The sequence below is a fragment of the Narcine bancroftii genome, chromosome 9 (assembly GCF_036971445.1).
Source record: "Narcine bancroftii isolate sNarBan1 chromosome 9, sNarBan1.hap1, whole genome shotgun sequence".
Lineage (NCBI taxonomy): Eukaryota > Metazoa > Chordata > Chondrichthyes > Torpediniformes > Narcinidae > Narcine > Narcine bancroftii.
In genome coordinates this window covers 49,690,802-49,713,956 of record NC_091477.1, presented here as the reverse complement: position 1 = coordinate 49,713,956, position 23,155 = coordinate 49,690,802, and the positions used below count along the sequence as shown (strand labels likewise).

The window sequence follows — 23,155 nt, the reverse complement described above, 5'->3', positions numbered from 1 at the left end:
TTGCTTTTGGGAATTGTGATGAATCTGTGTCATGTTGTCAGTCTTTCGCTGTGCTTAGTCTGCTTTACTGACATTGGATGTGTATTATCTCTACCACTAAAGACACTCCCCTTGGCTATAACTGTGTGCGCACCCATTATCATTCATTATTGTACTACTGAGTTTCTACTAATAAAAGCCTTGATTCCTGATTAACTACACAGCCTTCATTCTCTTCATTAACTGGGTCTTCAATTTTATTAGCAGAAATGGATGCTGCACTCAAGCCAGAGTGGCTAATGATCGACCAGTCTGCCCTGAGGGCCAGAGAAATCTTCAACCAATGGATTATTTGTTTCGATAACTACATGGCTCGGAACAACGTGGTCGATGAGAGGATACAGCGGGGCGACCTGAACTCCTTGATGAGTGAGATTCGTTTTGCTGTAACTTGAGGAGCTGCAACTCTGGCTATAGCCCAGGAACAACTGACCACTTACTATGCAGCGCCGCAGAATGTGGTACTTGCCCGGCACCAGTTGCTGACTAGATGCCAGAAACCCAGGGAAAGAGATGCTGCCTATGCACTGGCTCTAGACTCGTTGGCAAACAAATGTGATGTCGAGGCAGTCAATGTGAAACAACACCGCAATGCTCTGAAACTGGATGCATTTGTCAACGGAATCGACTCCAGTTACATTCGTCAGAAGCTATTAGAAATCTCGATTAAAGCCTCTGACCTATGGCCAAGCAGTCACCCTAGCCAAAATACTGAGAAGTGCTATGCGGTCCAGCGAAATACTGAAAACTGAAAAGGAAACACCCAGGAGTGCTGGAACCCTGAGGGGTATGAAGGAACAAACCCCTGGCAAATGTTACTTCTGTGATAAGAGCTGGCACCCCAGACAGAAGTGTTTGGCTCAATTCGCTACTTGCAGCTACTGTGGGAAACATGTAGGGCAAAAAATACTCCCACTGATAAGAAGAAGAAAAGTGCCAAGAAAACTCATCCTAGAGCCACTGGAATGGAAGATGACTGCAAAGGGGGAATCTTCAGATGAGCTCACTGAATCGACTTCAAGTGACGGCGAGGTGAGATCAACACAAAGTACCCCTGTGATAGCTCAAATGACTGTAAAGCTTGGGGGTTGTTACGGATTGGAACGGTCGATTATGAAGGGGGAGGTGAATGGTGAGACTGTCGATTGCTTAACAGACTCCAGCAGCACTCTCAGCTACAATCATGAAAAGGTTGCTAAAGCCTTAAATTTGCAGAGATATCCAGCGAACTGACAGATATCGATGGCTTGTAGCGAACTTAGAAAGACCATACAGGACAAGTGTAAGGTTACTCTGAACTTGCAGGGACATTTTCTTGCTGATGTTTGGCTTTTTTTAATGCCTGATATCTGTGCTCCCATGTTACTGGGGCTGGATATTCAATCTCAGATGAAAAGTGTAGTGTTAAATTTTGATGGGCCGCTACTCACACTTACCATCCCCCGCACTGGTCATTCCGGTCTGTACACATAAAAGATCAAAGCTCCCTCGCTGTTCAGTAATCTATCTCCCGAGTGTCGACCGATTGCCTCTAAGACCCGTTCTTACAGCAAAGAGGACTGTGAGTTTATTAAGAAACTCAGAGACTACATAAAGAGGGGTTGATTGAACCCAGCAGGAGTCCGTGGCAAGCCAAGGTGGTAGTGGTGAAAAATCACACTAAGAAACTACTGGCTATTGACTACAGCCAGACAATTAACCGTTATACGAACTTGGACGCCTACCCATTGCCTCGCATTAATCATATAGTCAAGTACACTTTATATTGCGCTATCGACCTTAAGGCAGCCTACCACCAAATTCCCATTAAAAAATGTGAACAACTTTATACGGTATTCGAGGCTGATGGGGGTCTATACTAGTTTTGGAGGGTACCTTTTGGGGTCACTAACGGTGTGTCAGTGTTTCAGAGGGAGATGGATAAAATCGGTAGCGCGTATGAGTTACAGGGTACGTTCCCCTATCTGGATAATGTCACTATCTGTGGTTACACCAAGACCGAGCATGTTAACAACCTAAAAAAATTTCTAGCAATGGCCAAAGAACTCAACCTTACATTTACCGAGGGTAAATGTGTTTTCAATGAAACAGAATTACCCATTCTGGGCTACATTGTTTGAGAGGGCAAAATCCGCCCCGATCCTGAAAGAATGGCACCCCTTAAGAAGTTGCCACCCCCAGTCTCCGCAAAAGCCCTTAAGAGGTGTATGGGATTCTTTTCCTACTACTGCAAATGGGTACATGACTACGCTAAGAAGGCACTCCCCCTGTTTGACATAAAATCTTTCCCTCTCTCCAGCAGCTCTGAAAGCTTTTGAGAGAATTAAAACTGATATTGCCAAAGCTGTACTCTCGTACATCGACGAGGATGTCCCATTCCAAGTGGACACCGATGCCTCAGATTGTGCTTTAGCAGGAACCCTTAATCAAAACGGCAGACCAGCAAGCTACGCGGACCTGAACTTAAACATCCAGCCATTGAAAAAGAAGCCCAGGCTATCATTGAAGCTGTTCACGACTGGAGACACTTTCTAGCTGGTAGAAAATTCACCCTGGTCACTGATCAGAAATCTGTAGCTTACATGTTTAATACTAAACGCAAAAGTAAAATTTAAAATGATAACATGGGACGCTGGCGAATAGAACTCTCAATTTACAATTATGAGATCCTGTACAGACCTGGCAAGTTAAATGATCCCTCCAAAACATTGTCACAAGCTGCTGCCGGTGCTCAGCTTGAAGGACTAAAGGAGATCCATAGCGGACTGTGCCACCCAGGGGTCACAAGATTCTTCCACTACATAAGGGCTAACAACCTTCCTTAATCCCTCAAAGAAGTCAGAAAACTGACTAAAAGCTGCCCTGTTTGTGCGGAATGCAAACCGCAGTATTTTAAAGCTCCAGGGGCCACTCTCATCAAAGCGACCCAACCTTTTGAAAGGATCAGTTTAGATTTCAAAGGGCCGTTACCTTCTAACAACAAAAATCTGTTTTTCCTTACTGTAATCGATGATTATTCAAGGTTTCCCTTCGCAATACCCTGCCCTGACGTCTCAACGACGTCTGCCATTAAGGCACTTGACAGAATCTTCAGTATTTTTGGTTTTCCCAGCTACATTCATACAGACAGGCTCAGCATTCATGAGCGCAGAGCTGCACCAAGCTCTGTTATGCAAGTGGATTACCACCAGCCACACCACAAGCTACAACCCCCAGGGCAATGGGCAGGTTGAAAGGGCTAATGCCACAGTCTGGAAGACTGTTAACTTCATGTTAAAGACACATGGTTACCCTGTTACTTGGTGGCAGGATGTGCTGCCTGAGGCGTTACATTCTATTCGGTCCCTATTATGTACAGCAACAAATCAAACACCTCATGAATGTATGTTTACCTTTCCTAGAAAATCAGGGGCTGTGATGGACTGGCCAGCCTGTCTATCTGAAGCTGGAACCGTGCTGCTGAAGAGACATGCTCAGACGCATAAAATTGACCCTCTAGTCCAGCCAGTTCAACTACTGCACACTAATCCCAATTATGCCCATGTTAAATTTCCAGACGGGTGCATGGACTCAGTACCCCTAAGAGACATTGCCCCGCTTGACTCACCCCTTCTGCATGCCCCCACTTAGAGTGATCCTGAGAGGTTGGACGTGATTTCCCCCCCCCACCCCAGCCTGTGACCCCTAGTAAGGATTCCGATGGCAATGCTGAGGCCCCACAGCCTCACGCTGGTGATTCTGGAACAGGTCCAGAAGTCCTGCCATCTCACACTACAGACCAGGGAACTGTATCAACACCGCCAGTTCCCAAGGTTGTCACTCCTGCAAAACCTCCACCTGATCCGATAAGGAGGTCTTCTTGCTTTCGAAAACAACCTGAGATGCTCCACTATTCATAAACATCTCATTATATCCTGATTGCGCTGATAGTTGCTAGCCATGTTTTGGCTCTGTCAGTAAATTCTCAATGCCATTTATTTGACTGTTTGTTTTATGCTTACAGTAGAATTGTTTCCTCACTTGAATATTACTCTAGAAGTTGTTCTTTTCATTTTAACCCAACTTCTGCTGGGGGGAGACTGATGAATCTGTGTCATCCTGACAGTCTTTCGCTGTGCTTATTCTGCTTTACTGACATTGGATGTGTATTATCTCTACCACTAAAGGCACTCCCCTTGGCTATAACTGTGTGCGCACCCATTATCATTCATTATTGTACTACTGAGTTTCTACTAATAAAAGCCATGATTCCTGGTTAACTACACAGCCTTCGATCTCTTCATTAATTGGCACTTCAGGAATGCACATTAGTTCCACTTTATCTATCCTATAGACACCATTGTTATGTCCAAAATGTTTCCAGTGCAGTGAGAAAGGTACAAGTACCCTCTTCAATCTTGGATTTATTGGCCATGTCAAAACTTTTGCTGGATTGAGGTCAAATGTGTGACAAGTTGCAAGCTATCCTTGAAATTCCTACTTTATTCATTCAGAGAAGCACAAGTGATAGGGCATCTTTCACAGCTTGCGGAGGAAGGTCGGTATATATCATCAAAGATAAAAGCAAACGTTGAACCTTTCAGACCCAGTTGTCAGAAGAAACACAGAGCATATTGACTGTCAGGAAAGTGAGATGGAAAAAATGCCGTTGGTGACACCTACTTTCAGGGAAACCATTTCATCGTAGGCACACCAGTGGAATGATGCACAACCTGCTAAGATTATATTGATTTCTGTTTATCTTCACACAAAGTAATGACAATAAATTTGAATATAACAATTGGATTTCCCACTTGTGTTTTTTTTTATATTCACATCATCAATAAAAAGACAACTCTGTGTTATCTTTATTCCATCAGACACCGGACCACAATTTACCAAAATATTAACCACGAGTTGACTCAGTACATGATTATCAGTCAATACTCTATCAGCAAGAAATCCCCAACAGTCCTTTGTTTCTATTAGCCTTTATCCTCCTTGTGGCTGTTAAGTAATTTCTGCCAGTAAATTTTTACATTAATCTTCAATCAGGCAGGGCAGAAAATAAGGCCTGGCAATTAACAACACATTTTTTGTTTTATCAGCAAAGTTTATGTTCCCAGAATTCCACAAAACCTTTTAAGAAGGCAGCTCACAACGTAAATGACCCCATCAACTTGTCTATGTTCTCTTCTCCCAGAAGGTACAGAAGCCTGAAGTCTGGCATCTCTGGGTTAAGAAGAGTTCTTTTTTTCCAGCAACTTTTAGGCTAGTGAACCTCAAAGTATTGTAACACTACCACAAGAACACCAAATCTCTGTCTGCAGTTCTAATGACATACGTTTTTGGCACCAAATGGAGGTAAACAAGACAATTTTCAGATGCTGGGCTCGATTGCAGTGCACAGAAGTACTGGAGAAGCTCACCAGGTCATACAGCAGCAGATGAAGTAAAAGGCAGTCAAAGTTTCAAGCCTGAGCCTTTCCTCATGAGTGCCTTTTCTCTACACTTAAAAAGCTTTTATTTTACACATTAAACAATGGCAAAAATACACTTTTTTTCAAATGAAGTGAGTTTATATGTAGCAATCATAGCCTTGGTGACCTTAGAAGCAATGTGAGAAATGAGTTTTTAAAGAGTACAAGGAATGGGGCATTGCAAGGCTTAAGAGAAACAGAAAATAGGGTCCTGGTTGAGTTTAAAGGAACTGTAGGGAATGGAACCCATTGAGATTAAAGAGAGGGTGGGGGCAGAACCCATTGAGTTTAAAGAGAGACTGGGGGAAGAACCAGTTGAGATTAAAGAGAGGGTGGGGATGGAATTAGTAGAGTTTAAAGAGAGGGTGCGGATAGAGCCAGTTTAGTTTAAAAGCAGCATATGGACAAATGCTGAGGAAGGGCTTAGACCTGAAATGTCAACTGCCTTTAACTTCCTATGAAAACTGTATGACCTGCTGAGTTACTCCAGAACTTTGTGTACAGCATTTTTTTTTTTTTTTTTTGCATTTGGGGTGAATGTGATTTTTTTTTCCTCTTTCTTTCGTATTTATTATCTTTTTTCTCTTTATGGCATCTTAATTCTACTTAAATCGTTGTTGCTGTTTCATGCATCTCCGCGGCAGCAGCAAGCAAGTCTTTCATTGGATCTGTACATTGTATTTGTATTCATGGAAACAAATTTTCATTTATTCAAGCATAAATATAAGTGTAGAGAGATAGTTTTATTATTTAAAACGACTGGGCTAAATTGGAAAAGTTGATAAATTGCTGAATTGCCACGAATACCAGAATGATCCAAATTAGGGAATCGCTGCTGACATTATGCTTTGTGTGAACGGTGTTCAGAGTGGCACGATTGGCTTGGCAGTCAGCGCAACGTCTTTACAGTGCCACCGATCGGGACCGGGGTTCGAATCCCACGCTGTAAAGAGTTTGTACATTCTCCCCATGTTTTCCCCAAGAGCCTCAATGTCCTCCCACTGTTTGTGTGGGTTAGTTGGGTACGGACTGGCTTTTTACTGTGCATATATCTAAAAGCTACCAACTTCAAAATCTCTCTTGAAGATGATCACAACATACACCAAAGCAACTCAGTTCAGTATTATATAACTAAACATTAGAGGCAGTGATCCAGATCAAGTCTTTAACAGGCAACATGCTGTGCTAAGGAGATGAATATCTCTCTACATACCTTGTAGACCAATAGTTCATGAATACCATCCTGCAGGGTTGTGCCATCATCCTTCATCAGTCTGACGAAGGCCATTGCAAAATTTTTCTCACTTTTGTCTTTCGCTGCAAGTTATAAAGAAGGTAAAGGCCATCAATTTTTGAGCAGAAAGAAGAGGGGAGAGAAAGGCAAAGATTGCATGAATATATCTATTTTTAATTAGACATCATCCCAATATGTTTTTATATATATAACTATATCTTGATTTATATATGTGATTATTAGATACTTTGCATTGTGTCTGTAAGTGTGTGCACCGGGCTCTGGAGAAACACCATTTCATCTCATTGCATCTGTACAGTCAGATGATAATAAACTTGAAGACTGAGATGAAAGTGTGTGAAGGTGAAGAAGAAAATGGAACAGAAAGGGAAAAAAATGGTGAAGAATACAGGAAGCTGTTTGGGGAGCACCTTCTTTTCAGAGAGAGTGTTGGGTCCCTGGAACAGTCTGTTAATGGTAGTGGTGGAAGAATGAGGTACAATGGTCATGCTTCAGAGGCTTCAGGATGGACACATGACTAGGTAAGGGATGGAGGCACACCTATCAGGTGCAAGCAGAGGAGCTTTAGTCTGAATTGGACATCAGGTTCAGCACAGACTCCCGAGCCAAAGGGTGTGTTCCTGTGCTGCACTGATTTGCCACTTCAATAATTTGACTGTCCGTTTTGATGAATTATTAAGAACTACATTTCCTTCTTACATACAACTTACATTCTTGTGATGATCTGTGTCTGAACATAAACCTCAGGTGAATTCTTTGCATTTCTTCCATTGGAATAGCCAACTAACAAAGGACAGAAATATGAGAAAAATCTTCAGTGATATTCATTAGACATTTAACATAACTAAGAATTGCAAAATGCGGAAAATGAAATATAAATGTTAACAATTCCTTTCCATTACATTTTCTCGTTATTTGATGATTCAGGCCTGCTTTTAGTAGAAATCGAATGATTTTGGATACGGCCTTGTAGTGCAAGTTCACTCTGAGAATTTTCTTCTCTTTTAGTGCTAGAAACAAAGGTAAACAGTGACCTACTGTACGAGCAGTAAAAAGATGGAACACAGTGCCAGGAACTCTAGGCCAAATTCAACTGTTGACATTGAACCAACTTACTCCACCTCTTCATCTCATTGCCTTTCCCAACTAATATTCCCCGGAAGGATCAGAGATGGAAACACTGAATGATGGGGTCCCCACCTGTGAACTCCTCCTGGAGTCAAATTGGAGAATGCCATCTTGTTAAATCTGCCGGCCAGCAGTGAGATCGAAGAGTTTTGAGCTGAATTTAAACCAGTTGAAACACAGCACGGGAACAAATAATAATGACAATGGGTTTATTGTCATACACATTATACACTGCACACCAAAATTCTTACTTGCTGCACCTGAACAGGTACTCGTAAGGAAAAACTATAATAGTAAGCTAATTAAATTTAATTGAAAGAGACATCAAATGCATAAGATAGATAATATTTATTCACATTATTAAATGGCCTTTCACTTGAAGAGGCACCACAGAAAAGTAATATTTTTCGGAACTATTTGAGTTCAGATGATAGAACACTACAGCATAAAACAGACCCTTCGCCCCATCTAGTCAGCCAAGCTATTATTCTGCCTATTCCCATTGGTGCGCACCCCGACAAAGCCTCCCGTTCCTCTCTCGTTCATGTACCTGTCCAAATTCCTCTTAAATGATGAAATCGAGCCCACATTCACCTCTTCAGCTTGCAGCGTGTTCCACGCTCTTGCCACACTCTGTGTGAAGAAGTTCCCCCTCATGTTTTCTTTAAACATCTGACCTTTCACCCTTAACCCATGTCCTTACTCAACCCCAGTGACAAAAGTCTGCTTGCATTTACTGTCTACCCCCTTATCATTTTATATCCCTCTCTCAAACCTCCCCTCATTCTCTGATGCTCCAGGGAATAAAAGTCCAAGCCTATTTAACCTTTCTCTGCTTTAACAATGATATTTTTCATCTGTTCTGCAATTTATGTATTTTTAAATATTTTTTTCTGTTTACAATTATTTTAAAGTTGAACACTATCAAAAAATGGCCAAAACCAGTGATGCGGTTGGCTCAGCTGTCAAAGGTGCCCTCAGTCATTCCATGGTCAGAGCTTGTCCTGCCGCAACCTCAGGTCTCATCACTTAAGATTGGCTCAGCCCTTACCAGCAGGTGGGTACAGGTGAATCATTTATCATTTGTACACATTAGCGGCAATCATAACTCACACACCGCTGGGATAATTTGTGGCTTTAATTCAGGTCGGGATTCATCCATGTCACCTTGGACTAAATCCAGAAATGGGATGAGTCATACTTCGCTTTGCTGAGGTGAAAGAGCCCAATGGCAATGAGATAGCAGTATACTCACCACAGTGTTCCAAGATGAATGTGATGTGCATGGTTTCAAACTTGCATGCATGCTGAGAGGATCAGATTTTTAAAAATTGTTGTGGAGATTGAGGTGAGACTGACCAGATCTGGGCTTCACAGAGAGACTAAAAGATTGGTGGCTCAAGTCTATCAAAGTACAAGCAAGCAACATTCCCAGCAAGTCATTCATCAGACTATGAGAGGAAAGAATAACGAAATAATGAGCTGCCTGTTGAGAAATTGCTTAATTATTCGATCTCTAATCACCACGGTACCATAACCAGTTTCAGAGAGTACAGAAGTCAACTTTTCTAATCTGCACAAATATTACATCATTGCTGGGTTAAATTATCACAAGGCGCGGTTTCTGGGCACAGTCCATCAGACTCACAAAACCTTCTAATTTTGACACAATGATGGGCTCCTCCATCAATCAGATCGTAATGATCGTTCAGATAAAACAATCAAATAGTTGATGTGCACTTGCACTTTGAGGTTGCTGTTATTATTTATTGATTCTTTTCCCCACGTGCACAGAATATCATGGACCATTTTGTTCTTTAGAAACTGTCGTCAGCACAAAGCTCAATCTTCTACTTACAGATGTATTATTAGTGGGAGATTGTTCGTGTAATATTAATAAAACATCACAAAATTAAATAAGGATGTGTCTTTTTGACAAATGTAGTTAAGTTCAGTACCCTCACTCTGTTCCCAGCAATAGCAGGATCTCCCAGTTGCCACACATTTCAATTCCACACCCTACCCCCATGTCTGCCCTTGACCCTGTACACTACCAAACTGAGGCCATTGCAAATTGGAGGAGTGACATCTAATATTTTGCCTCCATTAACATCGACTTTATGGCTTCCATTGGGCCACTCCCATATCTTCCTCTCTTGCCATCCCTCTGATTCCTTTCCTCCAGCTCTCTGCCCCTTTACCTCTCCATTCAAAGAGCAATTCCCTCCCTCTATCGCTTCTCAGGTTTTTTTTTCTTGTACTCTCCCACCCACATCCACCTATGACCTCTTGCCTGTGCTCTCCCCCTGCCCCTCCCCCACCACCTTATTCAGACACCTGTCTGCATTTTGCTCATTCCTTGATGAAAGGTTCAGGAAACGATGCTTATGTATCTTTATCTTTGCTACATAAATAAAGTTGCTTGATTTGCTGAGTTTATCCAGTATCTTTGTGTAAAGTATCGCTTTGCTCATTCTGACCATCATGAAGAGGACAACCCTTTCTAAGCTAGAAGTCAGCAGGCTGCTCTCTGTCATCCCATTTAAGTAACTGGTCTTCAAGTACAGCCCTGAAGGGGGCGTGGCAAGATGGCGTAGAGATCGGACGTGTAATCCCTGCCCTCTCTGGTCAGATTTTTCAATGTCTGTTTTTTAACCCTTTATTTTTAATTTTCAAACTTAAATTTTTAGTTTGATATTTTGGTGAGCCATTATGGCTACTAACGTTATAAAAAACCTAAGTCTCAGTTACAAAAGGAAATACAGTTTCGAAGTGCCAAAGAATTGGGGCCTAAACAACTTGGAACAGCCTCGGATCCGTTTTCAGCTATCCCCAAGCTTCAACGATCACCGGTGGGGACGAAAGCAAAGGTTACAGTTACTCATCAGTCTCAGGATGGTGCTGGTTCGACCCATTCTGCGGAGGAAGGAGCGCGCTCCCGAGATGTCAGGCATGATCCAGGAGGCTTGCTACAAAGAACTCTCCCGTTGGAAGAGACGGGAGCGCGGAGGAAGAAGATTCCGACGGCATACATGCAATCTGCAGCGACTATGCGCTTGGGTGACGCTGTTAATTACGGAGAACTCCATAAAATTATTTAAAAATGGTCTGTGGGGGGACAGCAGCAATGACCCCCTGAGTAAGTCGGGGGGGTCGTCGTTGGGTGTCCAAATTCGCAGTAAAACAACTAGAATGCTACCTTTCGAAGAGCAACAAGAAGAAGACATACCTTACTCTACTGCTGTACAGGAAATGGAAGAAGAGCTGGAAGAAAGCGAGTTACAAATTATGGAACTGGATCCTGTAATTCAAACTGCACTTCAGCCTGTTTACACGATGTTTGAAGGTATTGCTTCCTATTTGGATGTTATTACTGGTCAATTGAACCAGGTAGTTCAAATGAATACTGATATAATTTCAGACTTAAATGTGGTTAAGGCAGAAGTTAAATAAAACTGGGAAAACTTAAAAAAATTTGAAGCTTCTCTTTCTGAATATAAACAACAGATACAATTCAATACAGAAACAATAGTAAAGGTGGAAAATTCAGTTAAAGATTTAGGAGCCCGGAGAAAAGAGCTAATTTTAAAAATGGACTATTTAGAAAATCAAAACAGAAGAAATAATGTGAAAATTGTGGGTTTGCCAGAAGATATAGAAGGTCAAGATCCCATCAACTTTTTTAAAAATTGGATTCCCCAGATGTTGGGGGAAGAGTCTTTTCCTGATGGATTGGTATTGGAAAGAGCGCATAGAGCTTTAAGAAGACTTTAAGAAGACTATTTTTTTCGAGATGTTTTTTCCTGGTCAACTGCCAAGAGCTGTGATAGTTCATTGTTTGAATTATTTGGATGGGGAGACAATTCTTCAACTTGCAGTTCAAAATGCCAGACAAAGGCAAGCTCCAATGATGATTCAGAATAGTAGAGTTTTCTTCTATCCTGATCTGAGTCGAGATATCATCAGATGCCGACATGAATTTAATCCATTTAAAGATGTTTTATGGCATAAAGGTTACAAATTTGCTTTTCATTATTCTGCTGTGTTGAAAGTGTTTTATGGAAATTATCAGTTTCAATTTTTTGAGAGTGAGCATGAAGCAATGGTTTTTGCTAATTCGCTACCAGATGTCAGAGGACAAAGAAAGAGTCCACCGTTATCTCCTAAAAGAAAATCTAATAGACTTGGAAATGGACAAAATGGCAGAAATGGAAAGAACGGGAATGGAAAAAGTTCATCTACTCTTGAAATGAGTTCACCATCTGGACTAGAATCTCAAGGCTGATTTTTTTTGTAATATGTTAATATTTCTGACGAGCTGGCTGGGGAGGAGGGGATTGCACTAATTTCTTTGTTAGTCTCAGTCCCTAGTGGATAATCCACACCCAGTTTTTTTAGGGAGTTACTACCTTTTGGTAGTATTTTTTGTTGTTTTTTTTTCTCTCTTATTAACGAATATTATTTTTATTTGGAGGGCCTAAATATTTTAATTTGAGGGTTCTATATATAAATTTATATTTATTTATTTATTTTTAAAAAAAATTCTTTGTTATTTTTAATTTTGTGACTATTTTTGGTATCTAGCAATTGTATTAGATATGACGAATTTGAAATTTGCTACCTTTAATGTTTAGGGATTAAATAATCTGATCAAGCGTAAGCGAGTTTTGGCTTACATTAAAAAGATGAAGATTGATATTGCTTTTTCACAGGAGACACATTTGAATGAAAAAGAAAGTATGAAATTCAAGAGGGATTGGGTTGGACATGTTTTTTCTTCTTCATTTAATTCTAAAGCTAAGGGAGTAGCAATTTTGATACATAAAAAATTATCTTTTGAATTACAATCAATGGAAATGAATGCAGGACATATTCTTAAGTTAAATTGTAAGATATTTAATGATTTTTGGACTCTACTTAACATTTATGCAGCTAATGTGGATAATGAAGCATTTATTTCAGATGCATTTCTGCTTCTGGGACAAGCTAATGAAAATGTTCTGATTGGAGGAGATTTTAACTGTGTTTTGGAAACTTTATTAGATGAATCTCCAAAAATGTTAAAAAATCTAAAATGGCAATTCAAATTTGAGCTTTGATGAAAGATTTTAATTTAATGGACATTTGGCGACGTCTTAACCCAACAAAGAAGGATTTCTCTTTTTATTCATTTAGACATGAATCCTTTTCCAGAATTGATTTTTTTTTTAGTATCGGCACATTTACAGGGGAAAATACTACAAGCAGAATATAAAGTTGGGTAATTTCAGATCATTCCTTGTTGTATTTTACTTATGAGAGTTCTGAAAAAGTTTGTGCAACTTATCATTGGAGATTTAATACGATGTTGTTAAAAAAAAAATGGAATTTATTGAATTTTTAAAAAAACAAATTAATCTCTTTCTGGAAGAAAATGTTAACTTCGTTCAGAGTAAATTTATATTGTGGGATGCTAAGAAAGCTTACTTGAGAGGTCAAATAATTAGTTATACCTCTAAGGTTAAAAAGAATGATCTGACGGAGAGCCTTGAATTAGAGAAACAGATTGATAAATTAGAAAAGGAATTTCAGAGAGATGTGACAGAAAATCAGAAAATAGAGTTGTCCAGATTGAAATTGAAATATAATATGTTGCAATCTTATCAATATGAATGCTTGATTAATAGATCTAAACAATGGTATTATGAATGGGGTGAGAAATCACATAAGGTACTTGCATGGCAGTTAAAGAAAGAACAGGTATCAAGGGTTTTAAATGCAGTTAGACGAAATTCGACTATTACTTACAAACCTCGTGAGATTAATGATGAGTTTTACACATTTTATAAGAAATTATATACTTCTGAGGAAAAACAGGAGAGCGGTTCGATTGACTCCTTTTTATCGGTGTTGAAACTACCAGTATTAGGAGAGGAAGATATATTGGAGCTGGAGAATCCTTTTACTGATTTAGAAATTAAATCAGCTATGTTGGAAATGCCAAATGGAAAATCACCTGGTGATAATGGGTTTTTGGTTGAATTTTATAAGGTATTTTATGATGATTTATCTACAGTGTTTGGAAATGTGTTACGACAGATTAATGAACATTATGATTTACCTGAATCATGCTCTAGCGCCTTAATTACTGTAATCCCCAAGAAGGATAGAGGTCCATTAAAGGTGTCTTCATATAGACCAATTTCTTTGCTGAATGTAGACTATAAAATAATAGCTAAAGTATTAGCGAATCGATTGGCTAAATTTTTACCTCATTTGATACATGTTTATCAAACAGGTTTTATAAAGAATAGGTATGCTTCAGATAATATTCTTAGAGTGATTAGTTTGATTAATAAACATTGACAGTGCCCTGACCATCCGATGGTGATATCTCTTGATGCAAAAAAGGATTTTGACAGAGTTGAGTGGAACTTTTTATTTAAAGTCTTAGAGAAATTTAAGTTTGGTCCTTCTTTTATTGGTTGGATTAAAGCTTTATATAATAAACCAATAGCCAGGGTATTGACAAATGGTTAGATCTCGGAACCTTTTAAATTAACTCATTCAACTCGACAAGGTTGTCCTTTATCACCAGCTTTGTTTGCATTAGTAATTGAACCTTTAGCACAGTTGATACGACAAAATACACAGATACAAGGTATGAGAGTTTTAGACGAGGAGTATAAAATTAATTTATTTGCTGATGATGTATTGGTGTATTTAACAAACCCAGCTCAGTCACTTTTACACTTGAAGGAATGTTTAATACAATATGGATCTTTGTCTGGATATAAAGTTAACTGGGAAAAAAGTGAAATTTTACCGATAGGTGGAGATTATTCAGTTTATAAGAATATTATTAATTTGAAGTGGACTGATCGAATTAAATATTTGGGTATAAATGTGGATTTTGATTATCAATCTTTATATAAATTAAATTATGTACAGATAATGAAACAGATTAAAGCTGATTTGATTAAGTGGAAGGATCTTCCTATAAATTTAATTGGAAGAATAAATACAATCAAAATGAATATCTTTCAAAACTAAACAAAAATGGGAACAAGATTTAAATATAAAGATAAAAAAGGAAACATGGGAGAAGTTATGCTCTGGAACGATGAGAAATACAATAAATACGAGGCTGCGTATGATACAATATAATTGGTTACACAGACTATACATTACACCGCAAAAGTTAAATAAATGGGACCCAACAGTATCTGATAGATGTTTTCGATGTAAAAAAGAAAGGGGAACAACAATTCATGCAATCTGGACATGTGAGAGAGTAGAAAAATTTTGGGATGATCTCAATCAGATATTAAATAAAATAACAGAAAACAATATACCAAAGAATCCAGAGATCTTTCTCCTAAGTAACATAAAAAATAAAGAATTTGGAATTGACTTGGAAGATGCACAAAAAAGATTTGTCAAGATAGCCCTAGCCGTAGCAAAAAAATGTATTATGTCAACCTGGAAATTGGAAGATAATTTGAAAATACAACAATGGTATATAGAAATGAATAAATGTATTCCATTAGAAAAAATAACATATAGTTTAAGAAATAATATTGAAATATTCGAACAAGTATGGGAGCCTTACATTAAATACAATAGCGAAAACCTACCGGGAACAAACATTACCTAAGTTGATGGAAGGAGAAGAAAAGAAAAGAATGGACTCAGTAGAATTTCTGGTGTATTTTTGTTGAATGACAACATTGTCTAACTGAATTAATGCAACCTCGATTGTATACCTAAAATGGATGAGGGGGGGGGTGGGGGGGTGGCTTGGGAGGAGGGAGGGGGGAGGGAGAAAAAGTCACTGTAAATGTGTGGAAAAGAAAAAGTGTATATCATGGCTATTGTGATTTATGGTGTGAAAAATAAAAAATTTAAAAAAAAAAAAAATCTTTCCATGTATACAATATTTGTTTGAGTCAATTCCGTGTTTACTTAATAAGAATTTTTTTCGAGATTTAAATAAAATGGTTAGGGAATTTTTATGGAAGGGTAAATTTCCAAGAGTAGTTTTGAATAAGTTAATCTGGAAATATGCATTAGGGGGATTACGGTTACCACATTTTCAAAATTATTATGAGGCAGCTCAATTTAAATTTATTAGTTTATTAATGGATTTGGAAAGGCCCCAAGTTGGTTTAAAATTGAGATTACGAATATTTCTGAATTTGAAATACATCAATTTTTGTTTTGATGGAATTTAAATTTATTACAACAATATAATGTGCCTATATTAAAACATTTAATGAAGTTATGGATGAGGAAAAATAAAATGATAGGTTCTAAGGGTAAATTATTGACTTTAACACCATTATATAATGACCAACTTATTCCTTTTTCAATGTATAATCAATGTTTATTACATTGGAAATCTAAAGATATAAAAAACTTGGGGGATTGTTTTAAAGAGGGTCAATTTTTATTCTTTAATCAAATGAGGGAAGATTTTGGAATTAATGAGAATTCTTTATTTGTTTATTATCAACTTCGATCTTTAGTAAAACAAATATTTGGTAGAGATATAATTTTACCTAAATTGACTAAATTTGAATCTTTTCTTGTGACTGTACCAGAAAAGGGATATATTTCATTGATGTTATCCAACTGCACGAAAACCAACAAGGTCGGGTCAGATACAGCAATGAGCTCTCTGAACCCTTCTCCATTAACAATGGCGTGAAGCAAGGCTGTGTTCTCGCACCAACTCTTTTTTCAATCTTCTTCAGCATGATGCTGAACCAAGCCATGAAAGACCCCAACAATGAAGACGCTGTTTACATCCGGTACCGCACAGATGGCAGTCTCTTCAATCTGAGGTGCCTGCAAGCTCACACCAAGACACAAGAGCAACTTGTCCGTGAACTACTCTTTGCAGACGATGCCGCTTTAGTTGCCCATTCAGAGCCAGCTCTTCAGCGCTTGACGTCCTGCTTTGCGGAAACTGCCAAAGTGTTTGGCCTGGAAGTCAGCCTGAAGAAAACTGAGGTCCTCCATCAGCCAGCTCCCCACCATGACTACCAGCCCCCCAACATCTCCATCGGCCACACAAAACTCAAAACGGTCAACCAGTTTACTTATCTCGGCTGCACCATTTCATCAGATGCAAGGATCGACAATGAGATAGACAACAGACTCGCCAAGGCAAATAGCGCCTTTGGAAGACTACACAAAAGAGTCTGGAAAAACAACCAACTGAAAAACCTCACAAAGATAAGCGTATACAGTGCCGTTGTCATACCCACACTCCTGTTCGGCTCCGAATCATGGGTCCTCTACCGGCATCACCTACGGCTCCTAGAACGCTTCCACCAGCGTTGTCTCCGCTCCATCCTCAACATCCATTGGAGCGCTTTCATCCCTAACGTCGAAGTACTCGAGATGGCAGAGGTCGACAGCATCGAGTCCACGCTGCTGAAATCCAGCTGCGCTGGGTGGGTCACGTCTCCAGAATGGAGGACCATCGCCTTCCCAAGATCATGTTATATGGCGAGCTCTCCACTGGCCACCGTGACAAAGAAAAGGTACAAGGAATGCCTAAAGAAATCTCTTGGTGCCTGCCACATTGACCACCGCCAGTGGGCTGATAACGCCTCAAACCGTGCATCTTGGCGCCTCACAGTTTGGCGGGCAGCAACCTCCTTTGAAGAAGAGCACAGAGCCCACCTCACTGACAAAAGGCAAAGGAGGAAAAACCCAACACCCAACCCCAACCAACCAATTTTCCCCTGCAGCCGCTGCAACCGTGTCTGCCTGTCCCGCATTGGACTTGTCAGCCACAAACGAGCCTGCAGCTGACGTGGACTTTTACCCCCTCCATAAATCTTCGTCCGCGAAGCCAAGCCAAAGAAGAAAGATTACAGGAAAGTATGGAAAAAAAGGGATGGGATAGATCTAAGATTAAATGGGAAAAGGATATCAATTTTACTTTTTCTGAGGATGACTGGTTAGATATTTGTCATGATAGTGTTACTAGATCAATAAATGTTTGTTATGCAATGGTTAATTACAATTTTTTACATCAATTGTATTTAACTCCTGAAAAGTTTTTTAAAATATGGTTTTAGTGAATCAGACTCTTGTTTTAGATGTGGTAATTCGGTTGGAATTTTTTTCATGCTGTTTGGTTATGTGTACATATACAATCTTTTTGGAAAGCAATTCAATTGTTTTTGGAACATTTGTATAAGATCAAAATACCTCTGGATCCAACAATATTTTTGTTGGGTGAGTTGAATCCTTTGAAAGATTTAGGATTAGATAAATTTCAGATTGCTTTTGTATATTTAGCTTTATCTGTTGCAAAATAATGTATGGCAAGTACATGGAAAAATGCTAATGTGATTGATATTAATAGATGGTATAATGAGATGAAAACTTGTTTAGTAATGGAAAAAAATCACGTATGTTTTACATGATAATTATTCTTTTTTTCTTAATAAGTGGTCTTTATATTTAGAATATTTACATTTAGATTTACCTTGATTAGATTTTAGTAAATATATTTCAGTTTTCTTTTCTTTTTCTTTGGCTCTCCTGAAGAGATTAGGCTGAGAGGGGGAGGGGGATTGTTGTTAATATGTTTTTTTCTTATTGAATGTAATAACTTTGTTGAATGAATAAATAAAGTTATGAAAAAAAAGTACAGCCCTGGAGTTCATCAGGAACTTTGTGGTGATCAAACTTCATCACACCTTTGGCCAAAGTCCAGTGGCGTCACTAGGATTGGTGACCCCCAGAGTGGTAACTCCTGGTGTCATTAATCTACCCCCCCAACCCCATGGATATAGGTTCACAAATACAGTGAAACCCCATTATAACATGATCATTGGGGTCCATAAAATTTCATTGTGATAAAAGGTCGTGGTGAATCAGGGTTTCACTGTACTTGCATTTTGCCTGAGGTCCCCGCTCCAGCCGAGAGCCCAATGTTCCCAGACCTGCCGGGAGCCCAAAGTCCCCACTCCTGCCGGGAGCCCAAAGTCCCCACTCCTGGCGGGAGCCCGAGATCCCCATTGCTGCCAGGAGACCAATGTCCCCACTGCTACCGGGAGACCAACATCCCCACTGCTGCCGGGAGATCAATGTCCCCAATCTTGCTGGGAGACCAACATCCTCAATCCTGCTTGGAGCCCGATGCTCAAGTTCAATGACTCATCACGTCATATCCAAATTTGCATTAAGTCAGGGTGCATAAAATCAGGGTTTCACTGTACTAATGACCACAATATTGTAGCTAAAATATAAGAAAATTTGACAAAAGCAGTGCGAAAACAACAGCGCATGCTTGTAGCACATGCAGACAAAACCACGTGATTCAAAGCATCGTTGTAATTGGGTAATAATGACAGCTCTGAGCAGAGCGCATTAGAAGGTTCAAAAAGTAAATTAGTGTAGAGTTTTAGCCTTGTAGGTATATTGCTACATGTAAGCTAGGGTGACAAAAAATGTTTTTGTTGTCATAACTAACTACAGGGATATTTTTATAAAAAATAATAAATTTCTGCTGAAACACTGCACAACAAATATTACAGACAGTCATTTTGGTGTCATCCCTCTTGATGATGTCACCCGGTGAGGTCTCCACCCACCTAGTGATGTCAGTGCCAAGACCTAGCCTCCAATGTGCACTCTTTAATCGAGGACATTTGTAGATGCCTGCCCCTACTGAAAAATACAAAAAAATTAGGAACAGACCATTTCCCATCTCCTGTGGCCAGGATTCAATTCCATCTTCCCCAGACCCTTCTCTGTGCCAATTCTCCATAGCCCTCAAATCCCTGATCATTCAAAAACACGTTTAAATACAGCTCTCATAACTCTCCTCCAGGGTAGAGAGATCCAGAGTTCAATGCCCCCTGCAAAAGAAAATTCTTGTGCCCCTTTGTTTTAAATGACCACCAGGTTTATCTTGCAAAATATGCAAAGCCTCTTGGATTTTGACTCTTGATACATCCTAACAGCATAAAAGTTCACTCCCTGCAGATGTAGAATTAAGAAGCAGATGGAAGAACCAAAAGAGTGGAAGGAAAAAAAAAAAACCATTTCTGCTGGTAGGTAGAGGACAAAAAGTGCTCCAAAAATCTTTGAAATCAGGCATCTCAGAAGTTTTTTTTTAAATCAGAAAATGGGGTCAACTCTCAGCAAGTCAGGATGTAATTGTGCTGAAGAGCAATCAGGACTTTTGGTGCATATGCACATTGTACAATTTATATGGCAGTCGGGTCAGATACAGCAATGAGCTCTCTGAACCCTTCTCCATTAACAATGGCGTGAAGCAAGGCTGTGTTCTCGCACCAACCCTCTTTTCAATCTTCTTCAGCATGATGCTGAACCAAGCCATGAAAGACCCCAACAATGAAGACGCTGTTTACATCCGGTACCGCACGGATGGCAGTCTCTTCAATCTGAGGCGCCTGCAAGCTCACACCAAGACACAAGAGAAACTTGTCCGTGAACTACTCTTTGCAGATGATGCCGCTTTAGTTGCCCATTCAGAGCCAGCTCTTCAGCGCTTGACGTCCTGCTTTGCGGAAACTGCCAAAATGTTTGGCCTGGAAGTCAGCCTGAAGAAAACTGAGGTCCTCCATCAGCCAGCTCCCCACCATGACTACCAGCCCCCCCACATCTCCATCGGGCACACAAAACTCAAAACGGTCAACCAGTTTACCTATCTCGGCTGCACCATTTCATCAGATGCAAGGATCGACAATGAGATAGACAACAGACTCGCCAAGGCAAATAGCGCCTTTGGAAGACTACACAAAAGAGTCTGGAAAAACAACCAACTGAAAAACCTCACAAAGATAAGCGTATACAGAGCCGTTGTCATACCCACACTCCTGTTCGGCTCCGAATCATGGGTCCTCTACCGGCACCACCTACGGCTCCTAGAACGCTTCCACCAGCGTTGTCTCCGCTCCATCCTCAACATCCATTGGAGCGCTCACACCCCTAACGTCGAGGTACTCGAGATGGCAGAGGTCGACAGCATCGAGTCCACGCTGCTGAAGATCCAGCTGCGCTGGGTGGGTCACGTCTCCAGAATGGAGGACCATCGCCTTCCCAAGATCGTATTATATGGCGAGCTCTCCACTGGCCACCGTGACAGAGGTGCACCAAAGAAAAAGTACAAGGACTGCCTAAAGAAATCTCTTGGTGCCTGCCACATTGACCACCGCCAGTGGGCTGATAACGCCTCAAACCGTGCATCTTGGCGCCTCACAGTTTGGCGGGCAGCAGCCTCCTTTGAAGAAGACCGCAGAGCCCACCTCACTGACAAAAGGCAAAGGAGGAAAAACCCAACACCCAACCCCAACCAACCAATTTTCCCCTGCAACTGCTGCAATCGTGTCTGCCTGTCCCGCATCGGACTTGTCAGCCACAAACGAGCCTGCAGCTGATGTGGACTTTTTACCCCCTCCATAAATCTTCGTCCGCGAAGCCAAGCCAAAGAAGAAAGAAGAATCTTGTTATATTCAACTGCCTTAAATTTCCACTGATGCTGCCTGGCCTGCTGAGAACCTTCAGCTTTTCCTGTGGTTATTTCATTTCCTTGCATATTGAAGTTTAGCCAGTGAATTGATCTAACTGAAGAGGCTGCAATTCTGAAATTTAAGAACATAGAACATTAGGACAGTACAGGCCATTCGGTCCATAATGTTGGGCTGATCTATACAGCATACACCTACCAAAGAAAACAAAACCTATCCTACTTCACAACTCTCTATTTTTCTTCTATCCATTTGCCCAAGAGTCTCTTAAATGTCCCTATTATTCCAGCCTCACCCATCTGTAGCATTGCATTCTAGGAACTCACAACATTTTGTGTAAAAAAAACTTACCCCTGATGTCTCCCCTAAATGTTCCTCCCTTTAATTTGTACCGATGTCCTCTGGTGTTTGCTACTCCTGCCCTGGGGAAAAGGTGCTGGCAGTCTACCTTATCTATAACTCTTAAAATCTTGTAGACATCTGTTAAGTAAACTCTCAATCTTCTTCCTTTCTTTGGCTTGGCTTCGCGGACGAAGATTTCTGGAGGGGTAATGTCCACGTCAGCTGCAGGCTCGTTTGTGGCTGACAAGTCCAATGCGGGACAGGCAGACACGATTGCAGCGGTTGCAAAGGAAAATTGGTTGGTTGGGGTTGGGTGTTGGGTTTTTCCTCCTTTGTCTTTTGACTCACAATCTTCTTCACTCCAAAGAGAAAAGCCCTAGTTTTGCTAAGATTGCCTCACAAGACATATTTTCCAATTCAAACAACATCCTGGTAAATCTCCTCTTTGCCTTCTCCATAACTTCCACATCCTTCGTGTAATGAGGTGGCCAGAACTGAATGTAATATTCTCAGTGTGGTCTCACCATAATAATATGTCTCATGTCTCCTGAACTCAATCCCCTGACTAATAAAGCCCAGCATACCATAGATGTTCTTAACTAATCTATCATCAGTGTGGCCATATTGAGAGATGTATGGATTTGGACCTAAAGTCCCTTTGTTCTTCCACACAGTTAAGTATGCTACCATAAATTCTGTATTCTCCCTTCCAGTTTGCCCTAGCAAAATGCATCGCCTCGCACTTATCCAAATTTAACTTCATCTATCTGCCACTTTTCCACTGAATTCTGCATCTTGTCTATATCCTGTTATAACCTACAACAAATTTCACCACTATTCACAATATCCTTAACTTTCATTTCATCCTCAGACTTACTGACCCATCCCTCTTCAACTTTGTCCAGGTCATTTATAAAAATCACAAAGAGCATGGGGCCCAGAATAGATCCAAGTGAAACTGCACTAGTCACTGACCTCCAGGCAGAATAGTTTCCTTCCACTACTACTCACTTCTTTCTGGAGATAAGCCAATTCAGAATCCACACAGCCATGATCCCATGCCTCATAACTTTCTGAATGAGTCTCCATGGGGGAACTTTTCAGATGCCTTACTAAAATCCGTATACTCCACATCTATCACACTACCTTCATCAATTAGTTGTGTTAACTCCTTAAAAAACTCAATTAGGCTTGTGAGGCATGATCTTCCCCTCACAAAGCTATGCTGACTATCCCTGACAAGACTGCACTTCTCTAAATGCTAGTATATCCTATCCTTAAGAATCCTCTCCAATAGTTTGCCCACCACTGATGTAAGACTCATTGGTCTATAATTCCTTGGATTTTATAAACAGGGACCACATTTGCCATTTTCCAATTCTCTTGCATCTCCCTGCAACTAAGAGGGATGCAAATATCACTACCATTCTCCC

At 40.2% G+C, this 23,155-nt stretch overlaps 1 protein-coding gene across 1 annotated transcript in view; it reads right to left on the bottom strand.

The window, feature by feature from the left end:
- Positions 1-23,155, bottom strand: part of LOC138743573 (dedicator of cytokinesis protein 2-like) — a 699,740-nt gene that overhangs the window by 506,879 nt on the left and 169,706 nt on the right. Inside the window, exons 17-18 of the mRNA XM_069899077.1 lie at positions 7,464-7,536; positions 6,712-6,815 (exon numbers count right to left, since the gene is read on the bottom strand). Of these exons, the coding sequence (XP_069755178.1) occupies positions 6,712-6,815; positions 7,464-7,536 (177 nt within the window). The remainder of the gene's footprint in view (positions 1-6,711; positions 6,816-7,463; positions 7,537-23,155) is intronic.